Raw genomic sequence first — 9,339 nt, 5'->3', positions numbered from 1 at the left:
GCATTATTGGGTCGTGCATTATCGTGGCTGTACATTATTGCCTCCCTTATGAAGTCACAGAAGAAGTCACAGAGTAAGGGGTGTGAATATTGTGAAAATTCTTTTTTAAACATAACTTATGTTTCATTTCGGTTGGTTCTTAAAGTTTAGAAGAGTTTCATGTACAATCGGGGAAACTGGCGGTGTTCCACCTTAAAGCTACAATCATTTGAACATTTTGAAACCAGACGCAGAACAAAAACCAATACGACTCATCTTATAAATAGATCCACGGTTTCTTTTTATCCCTTCATTTGCACCACTCATTGCCGTTTAAATAGTTATTTTTAGGAAGAGGAATTTGTCTCGTTGCAATGAAAAAAGCAATTTATCCAGAAGTGGAACAACGCGGATTCCCGCGACTGTAGATTACTTAAGAGGATGATTATGAAAAGCAAACGTGCTAGCTTTTCGCGTTATTAATACACCGACGAATACAAGTACGTTATTATACGCTGATTGTTCTATAAAAAAAAGTTTCTTTATTGCAACAACTTTTGTCGCGTATGTTTAATACTTATTTGTCGCGCGACTAGTAGTTTGATAGAAAAGGGGTCCTTTAATAGTTAAATATATGTTAGATTCAATCAATTGATGTATTTTATTTTATAAAAACAAAATGCAGCTTCCATAATACAGTTAAAGCATTATTTGTGACGTTTTAATTAATGTTTATTTAGTTTTATCACTATAGCAAAACAAATAGTTATATTTTAGATTTTTTAACAATGCTAACGTTTATAAACTATATATAATTAACATTCTATTGTAAAAAAAAAAACATTGTTACAAATACTTTTGGACACCTTACATTATAATGAAATATTAAATTAAATTCATGGGCCTAAAAATAGAAAAACATCGTAAAACGATTAACAAAATTGTAAGATCTACATAATATTTTTAGATGTGATCAATACACAATAAGCTTTCATTTTGAGCGTTTCTGAGCGCGTTTTTAAATGTTAGCCATTTAATATAATTTTAATTAATATTTTGAGCATTGGATTGTAGCACATATTACAGAAATTTACAATAGGATTTTCCTATAAATTTCATTATTACATAATTCATGTTAAAACAGCGTGCAAAATATTGTATACTTAAAATAACGAAAGCGATTGATCTTATTGAATACCACATACAGATAGATCCACAAACATATAAAAATAATTCGAAATATAAGTAGATACTTAATTCGTATTTAATAATAGAAATAAAAAAAAGATACTTTCATGTACCGTTTTTATGAGTTAGCAGGTCAAATTGGTCATAACATTAATAGTTGGCACGTCAGTAACAAGAATTCTCATCTAGACGACGTGCCAACTTAAACACCAGCCATGTTTTATAGGTAGAAATTATTTATCTGGTTCTTTAGCAATTAGATAACCTTTATATGATTTTTTGTAATAAACAAAAATATTTTTATTTGGTCAGTTGCGGTGAGTTTGTCATTTCAATGATATCTGCTCTGAGTGGTCTTTTGACCGGCGTGACTTCTGGCGTGTTGACCGTGGTCTCCTGTCCGGGATCTATTGAGGCCGTCACCAGCTCCGTGGTCGCTGTCGGCTCCGATCTGATCGATACATTGTCTTTGACGATTGGCGAGTTCGGGGAAGACTTTCGACGTTTCGTTTTCTTTAAATACGGAGTTATTTTCTGCAATAAATAGATTTTAATTATTGAATAAGATACTTCGACATGACTTTCTTAAATTAAAATAATAATAACTAATTAATTTTTTATATTCATCTATATTAATATTATAAAGAGGAAATATTTGAATTTTTGCATGTATTAAATTAACTCAAAAACTACTGGGCCGATTCCAAATATTCTTTCACCATTTAAAAGCTACGTTTTCGCTGAGTAACATAGGCTATACTTTTTTTACTATTATTAATTCCACGTGTATGAAGTCGCGAGCAACAGTTAGTTGTCATATTAAATGCTACCTGTTCCCTTACGGCTTCATCAGTATGAAATTATAATAACTTTATTTCTTTGTTTACCTTTGTCAAATGTCAAAATACAAATGCATAAATGACAACCTTGCTTCCTTAATGTTGGCAGCTTGTAGTTTATGATCCCTTTCCCACATTAATGTTTTTTCCAATTTATTTACCCCCTAAGATTAATATCGGGAAAATGTATAGCCTAAAGCGTGTAGAGGCGTGTAGTGTAAAGGTTTTTATTAAAGAAATAATTATTTAAAAAGATGCTGTGATTGCTGACATCTTACGCCACAAAGTAGTGTGTGTTTACGCTCTATTATATAAGTATAGATATTCTCGCCTGTTGTGGGTCCTCAGCGAGGTACACGGCGGTGCGTTTGACGACGAAGTCCCTGGCGGAGAGACAGCGCGCGAGCAGCAGCGCGGCGCCGCACGCCCAGCTCGCCCACACGCCGGCGCTGGCCGCGCGCGTCGCGCCCGCGCGCCCCCCCAGCCCCCACTCCGCGTGCACACCGCGCTCCACGTACCCGTTAGCACCAGAACAACTGCAACACAGTTTATGCTAATGGTAAAATTCTAGCAGGGATATTATGTAAATCTAAAAAGACTGTTTAAAGATATTAGAGGCTTAACAAATATACTAATATTATAAATGCGAAAGTTTAGATGGATGGATGCTTGTTAGAGTTTGTAGCCTAAACGGCTGAACAGATTTCGATAAAATTTGGTATAGGTGTAGAGGATAGTTTGGAAAACACATAGGCTACTTACTTATGTTCTTTTTTTAATTTCACGTGGACGGAGTCGCGGGCGAAAGCTTGTAACCAATATTGTATTTAATAAACTTTAAAATTATCAAATACAAATATGGTTGTGCAAACTTAAAACTGATCTACGGAATGACAATGTGTACTAATTGTAAGTCTAGGAAAGCGCCAATGGTCAATGTATATCTTACGTGGTGGTATTAGTGACATTAAAGAAGGCCACACAGAAGTCCTGGATGCCACTGTTGGTCTGTATGAAGCTGTGTCCCGTCAGCCCCACCAGCACCAATGAGAAGATCAGTGCCGGAGCCACGATACGCCACGGACGCTGCAGCCTGTTATACGATTTAAAACTTTACCCCAAAAGAAAGATCTGTCCTTGCATCCTTTACCGACACCAAAAATTGTGGTGTGGAAGAATTTATGACATAGTAAACCTATCTTTACTTACCCTGATCTTGAATGTCCACCTCCAGGGCACATGGTGAAGAAAGTTATCCACACAGCAGCGAACACCGTTGACATGATGGGCATATACTCCACAAACTGGCAGTCATTGTCTCGAGCGAACAGAGTCCTAGATGTGTCAAGCATTAATCGGTGGGTTTCGTTACCTGAAAAATATTCATTATATTGCTTTAAGCAAGAACTGCAATGTTTACTTACATCCTTTACTTACACTCTTTTTTATATAATTACAAAAACTGTTAAAACTATTCCTAAAATTACGTCTTCTGACTCATTATGGTTTACTGCATTCTTATCATTAATAGCACACCCAAGGTACCTAACTGCGGGTTGGTTGACTTCATAAATATCTTTGTATCTCTTTGCAGATATATGCAGGTTGCATCACGATGTTTTCCTTCACCGTAAGAACGTCGGGTAAATTATGTACAATTGAAAATCAAAATACCCAAATTGAACCCAAGACCAGTAGATTACAAATCAAGTGCTTGAACCCATGAGCCACCGACGCTCTTGCTTATTATCTTGTTAACCAAGACTTTTTTTTATCTCTGATCGTTTTTATAAAATGACTATAATCTCACCTGTCAACATGGTGACGTTCTCTTCTTCAACTTCAGGATGGTCGACTATATCCATCGCTTGTCTTTTATTTTTATTCGTTTCGTCATTAGACGTCGAGTCGCTCCCATCAGTCACTATATTAGCATCAACTTTGTGCTTGCTGGACTGATCTTTGAAGTTATACGCATCTTCAGCAGTATTATTTGGCAACTCAACCATCCTGAAGGCGAGCTCACGAGGTCTCAACACACAGTTATTGTCAACCAACTGCATCGTTTCCTGTAGGAAAACGTAGTTCAGGATACCGAATATTCCAGCAACGGAATAGAGTACCAAATGCCATGCTGAAAAAAATAAATTGTCAGTAAAAGCTTTGAAGACTAAATTAATCGCTGATAGTATTTAAGACTCCAAAACATTGAATTGTGCATTGTTCTCGTATATGAAACGGTGACATAAAACGTAGAGGCAGCGTTTATTACATTTTCCTTAAATATATTTGCGGTGTCAATTAAGCTATGGATCGATCAACAATATTACTTATACCCGTAGTAGAACAGCTCAATATTTAATACAAATAGACAAAATAATGTATTTAGAAAAATCTCACAGAGAAAATTTCACACTAGACGAACTATTTTGCATCACGGCTCGTATTGCTCGAAGATAGGCAAATAAAAACAATGTTCAAAACAGTTTAAACTTTGGATTTCGGTAAAAAATTGATATGCTTAGATGTGAGTAGGAGCAGAAAATTATTGTTCCGATGAAGAGGAACTGACTTATGTTAAAACAGAATCAGGGTTAAGGGTTCCCTGATGGAAATATTGCATTTGAATTGTTCCTATGTGGCCTGTATCCGAGTGGGACCGACCTTGTTTTACAATCGGTACAAGCGGCAGTCTATGGTCTGCTATATTTATAACATTAACGTTCTCGCACTGGGATCGTTTTCACATTGTGTGCCGACATATGTTTACATTGCCTTTAGGATTATTAAGTATTCTCCAACACTATTTGTTGTTGGGCAATGAAAATGAAATACGACTCGAACTTTAAAATACTAAAAAATAATATTCATTCGCATTGCTACGTACAGCAGAAATTTTTTTATAAAAAATAGTCCAAATGTTTGAAATGACTTTAATAACATGCATTAAGTCGTTTAAAGTTAAGGAACAAACCTTAACAGCGATAAGGTTGTTTATCTCAGTGGGTCATCTGGCAACGTGGCTAGCGGCTCCATGAAGTGCATGCGTTAAAGTTCGTAAAATATACACATAATCTTAACTTTACCCATATACGTATATTTATGGTCGTTATAAAAGTGTATACGCTGTAGTTTTAACAAAAATTGTATGATAGCCATCATCAGTATTGTTTTGTCGAAAAGTTTGTCGAAATTAAATATCTTATCTAAAATCTTATCGCCCACACCACATACTCGTACTTCGCAATGAACATTTTAAATTAAATGTACTTAATTTAACTCTACGGATGCGTTATCAAGACAGTGTCTGTACTGAATAAAAAACTTAATTGAAGACCGCGTGGGCAGTTCTCTACACTCATAAACATGTTTATGGTCTAAATCTGGCGAAAATCAAGAAGAACTAATGTATTAAATTACATATATCACTCATATCGTTGCATAATCCATTAGGGAAGTATATTGGACCGAAATCTTAATTACAATAGTATAGTTGATTAATTTTGATTTCCATGCGCTAAAGCAGCGTTTTCTCTCCACATTTTGCAATTTAAATCATTGCAAATTCCCTGCATACGAAATACGAGATAGGTGTGTTTATCACAATGTCATCATCATTTTCCCCTAATGGTGGTAATGCTAGAAATATGTAACGACTTTCTGACTCATTGTTTAATCACATACTTTGTCTTTAGTATTAAAAGGGATTAATGGACATTATTCTACATTTTCCATTGCCGAAAAACATGTAGACAATAAAAAAAAATGTAGAGACGTAAAAAGCTTCAAGAGAAGGGTGAACAGTTACTTATTAAGTTAGCGCGTACCATCCTTTGACCACATCACCACTTAATGTTAGGTCAGTTCGTGGTCCGTTATTGTTTTTAATAAAGTAACAAATGCAGTTTTGTACATGTGTCTTTGTGGTCGAGGGAGACCAAAGCTCTGATGGATAGATGTATCGAAACCCGATGTTATTATCTTTAGACCGCTTGTATACCCACGAACATCTCCAGAAGCAGAGTTTTGTTGCCAGTTTCTCCCAAATTAGAATAAAACCACAAGCACTCGACACAGGCCCAATCCGCTGAGGGAGAGCCATTAAACAAGAAATAGAACCCGATGTAGACAAATTAGTAGTCTGTGGTCAGAAGACTGAAATAGTAAATGTTTCTGAATCAAAATCAAAAGGACTGTAAAGTTATAAGTGCTTGCTAACAGTTATATATATAAACTTGTATGTACCGTTACATGTTGAATTTATCCATCTAATATAGCGATGACATCATTATTGTGATGCGTACTAAGTACAAGTTACATTCGAGTGGCGGCCTTCGAAATATCGGAGTGGACCTGCGGGGACGGAGGCCGAGGACTGATAAAAACTGCCGTCAAAATGTATTGTTATGTTCCTTTGCTGTTTTATTCTTTTAGTCTTTCGTACTTGTGTCAAAAATCACTATAATCTAAAGGAAACAACTTTTATATTTTAGTTAATTAAACAGTATCGGGTACTGTTTTTTTATTTTATGTCAACTGCCAGTATCTATGCATTTCTAAAGGATACGTTTAAAGGTAATAGTTTTAATATAAAGTTTAGGATAATAATTGGTTACCTTTCCACGCGTTGAGATGCCTGGAAGCGCGTTCCTCCAACTCGCAATAGTCATAAATCAATATTGTCATCTTTTATACGTAATTCAAACCTGAAACAACAATAGTTAAATTGTAAATAATATTGAAAAAACTATTTTACAAAAGTTATTAACCTATCAATGTTTTAAAAATTGTCGTTCGTAGTTAATTAATTAATTTTTTATATGTGTCTGTTTATTGTCCCTTGGCGCACGCCTAATTTTTGTGCGGTTGGTACGGTTTATACACTTTCTTTCTTTAATCAGGTAGCTTTAACTGGCGGCTTGGTATTGGTGGTCTTTGTAAAATACAACGATATGTGATGTGTATGGATCGTTTGATAAATTATTATTCCTATGAGACGGATGACGTAATGCGATATTAAATAATATTTATTTATATCAAGCACCGGTTTGGTTATTTTAATAGCTTCAGTTAAGTGATATATTTAAATAACTGCGTTTATCAATGTTTATAGAAGCGTAACGCCCTATATAAATAAAACAATAATAAACATCAATAAAGAGATAAAAGGATACTGTTCGCGATAACCTCGAAATGGTTTACCAGTATGCAATATACAAGGTGAAAAAATCCTAAACAAATATTGCAAAATTCGCTTACTCACATAGTTTACCTATTCCAAGTAAACTGCACACATTTTGAACGGCGGCGCGTGAGAATCTGCCACATTCAATAAACATAGACTACTAATAGACACTGGCTGCATGCATAAGGGGCGAGTAATCGAAAAAAACAAAACTTTTTATGTTTTGTCAGTCAGTGTTCCTTACCGAACTATAAAAAAAAAATTATCCACCACTGTTAACTTTAATGGTCGCCTGTTATTTTGCTTTGAACACTTTGTATGATATGGAGACACTATACAAATCCAAAGAAGCAGAAAACTCTAGTAGAAAAGTGATCTTAGACTTCGATTTTTTAATAACTATTTAATAGATAACGTAAACTAATCTTATAGGTTATGTTGGTTGGTTTGCCCGAGTGCTAAAACGGAAATTGTGTATTTCATGTGTTCAGATAAGAATGCATTAGCTAGTAAATTGTAACTTCATATTTTTTTTACTCTTTTTGTTCAAATGCACTTTTAATACCAAACATCATAAAAAACATCGATTGTTAAAACCTGTATTGTTAAAAGTGACTTCCAGTAATGTGGAAACAATAGACGTTTTTCTCTTATCTAAAAGCAATTTGTATTTTTTTATGTCTATCAATATCTCTGTCTCACTGAGGGTACTGTAAACCTATAGGCATGTGTTATTTTCTAGCATGAATATGAATAAATGGCATAATATTTTTTTTAATGTAAACATTCTTTACATACTGTTTAAATTTTTCTGTTACATCTTGAAGAAAGACTTTTCCCAGCTTTCAAATTATTTGATGAAATATTTGGGCTATATTCTTCTAAGTCTAATTTATTGTTAGAAATATCCATAGACGCATTATTTAAATTCAATACGAGATATTACGTAAGATGCTGCAGTGTTGGAGTCCTTGCTTACGAAGCTTGAAGGTCAAGGATAAAGGTTATGGGACATAAATTACATTGCGATAAATACGAGGGAACACAGACGATGGGGAAAAGAATATGTTTCGATGTGGTCGGCATAACGACCAAGGTTTATCGATCAGAATAGTTATAAATTGAAAACAGATCTATACTGACTATACTGAAAAAAATGTAATCTTAATCTCTTCGTATAAATTGTAACATTACGAAGACAAGTATGATATTAATTTTGAATTCCTGCGCCCTATTGTTGGGATGATCGTGGCCGGAGATGGACTAAAATGAAAAATCCAACCCCACAAATGGCTTAGAGTAATAGAGAATTCATAAATCTATTGTCATGATAAACGTACCGTGATCTACATTCTTAAATCTTATTTGTCATTATTTTTTCAAGCTCCTATGCAGAATTGGGGACCAACAGATTACCTTTAGGACTGATATTGAAAAATGTAGATACCTCATGTTCCTACGTATTGAGCATTTATTGAGGATTAAGTTTTTTGAATAGATATAAGGAAACCACTGTTTATTTACATAAATAACAATAGCGATAAACGTATTAAAACCACAAACTCGTACATCCATGCTTTATCAATATTTATACCGGTTGTTTATAAATGTGTTCTTACCTCTTAGATTTATTTTAATTTAAACACGATCGTATTCATATTTAAATTACGGTCACATTAGCTTAAAAAGTTCACATTGTCATTGATAATTTTGTGTTTCAATAGTTTACAGCATAAAGATTGAAAATAAAAACATTAATGGCACTAACACTGCTGACACACATAACCCACGAGGCGGCGGCGGCTTGACTGGCTAACATAAATAGAATCTGTCTCTTTGGACCTTTTCTATCTGATATTCGATTCAGTATTAGACAGAGATAGCAATAAAGAAAGATACTTCTTAAACGTCTACACGACAAGGATGGCTAGTAGTTTTTTGGTGTGTTTTTAGTGGTAACCGCAGTTATGATGTCATCCGCTCACTGCCATTTTACGATACCGTCCCAAGTAACCAGTTTAAGGTAGACCCAAAACTAGCCATGGGTAACTCAACTAAAATCCGATCTGCAGATCAGCAGCAGATCAAAATTTGTACTTGCTTAGAGATATGGTTCGTTGAACAGTTCGCTCTTTGTAGGCTCCCATA

General features: G+C 34.6%; 1 protein-coding gene across 1 annotated transcript; it reads right to left on the bottom strand.

Moving 5' to 3' along the window:
* Positions 1-879: 879 nt before the first annotated feature.
* LOC106103856 lies at positions 880-9,011 on the bottom strand. Its single transcript, XM_013283768.1, has 7 exons — positions 8,811-9,011; positions 6,623-6,712; positions 3,817-4,140; positions 3,216-3,378; positions 2,956-3,099; positions 2,338-2,542; positions 880-1,701 (listed from the first exon to the last, which is right to left on the bottom strand). Exons 2-7 carry the CDS (start codon positions 6,690-6,692, stop codon positions 1,468-1,470), a joined length of 1,140 nt encoding a protein of 379 aa, XP_013139222.1. The 5' UTR covers positions 6,693-6,712; positions 8,811-9,011; the 3' UTR covers positions 880-1,467.
* Positions 9,012-9,339: the final 328 nt, after the last annotated feature.

Source organism: Papilio polytes, unplaced genomic scaffold (genome assembly GCF_000836215.1).
Source record: "Papilio polytes unplaced genomic scaffold, Ppol_1.0 DF823700.1, whole genome shotgun sequence".
Classification (NCBI taxonomy): domain Eukaryota; kingdom Metazoa; phylum Arthropoda; class Insecta; order Lepidoptera; family Papilionidae; genus Papilio; species Papilio polytes.
Note: the sequence above shows the minus strand (reverse complement) of the source record. Positions and strands in the feature narration are given on the sequence as shown.

Excerpts from the sequence above, each read along its gene's own strand:
- LOC106103856 (XM_013283768.1), bottom strand. The coding sequence starts at position 6,692 with ATGACAATATTGATTTATGACTATTGCGAGTTGGAGGAACGCGCTTCC. Across the intron at positions 3,379-3,816 it reads GAACGTCACCATGTTGACAG|GTAACGAAACCCACCGATTA; the intron begins GTGAGATTATAG and ends AATATTTTTCAG. Across the intron at positions 3,100-3,215 it reads GGTGGACATTCAAGATCAGG|GCTGCAGCGTCCGTGGCGTA; the intron begins GTAAGTAAAGAT and ends ATCGTATAACAG.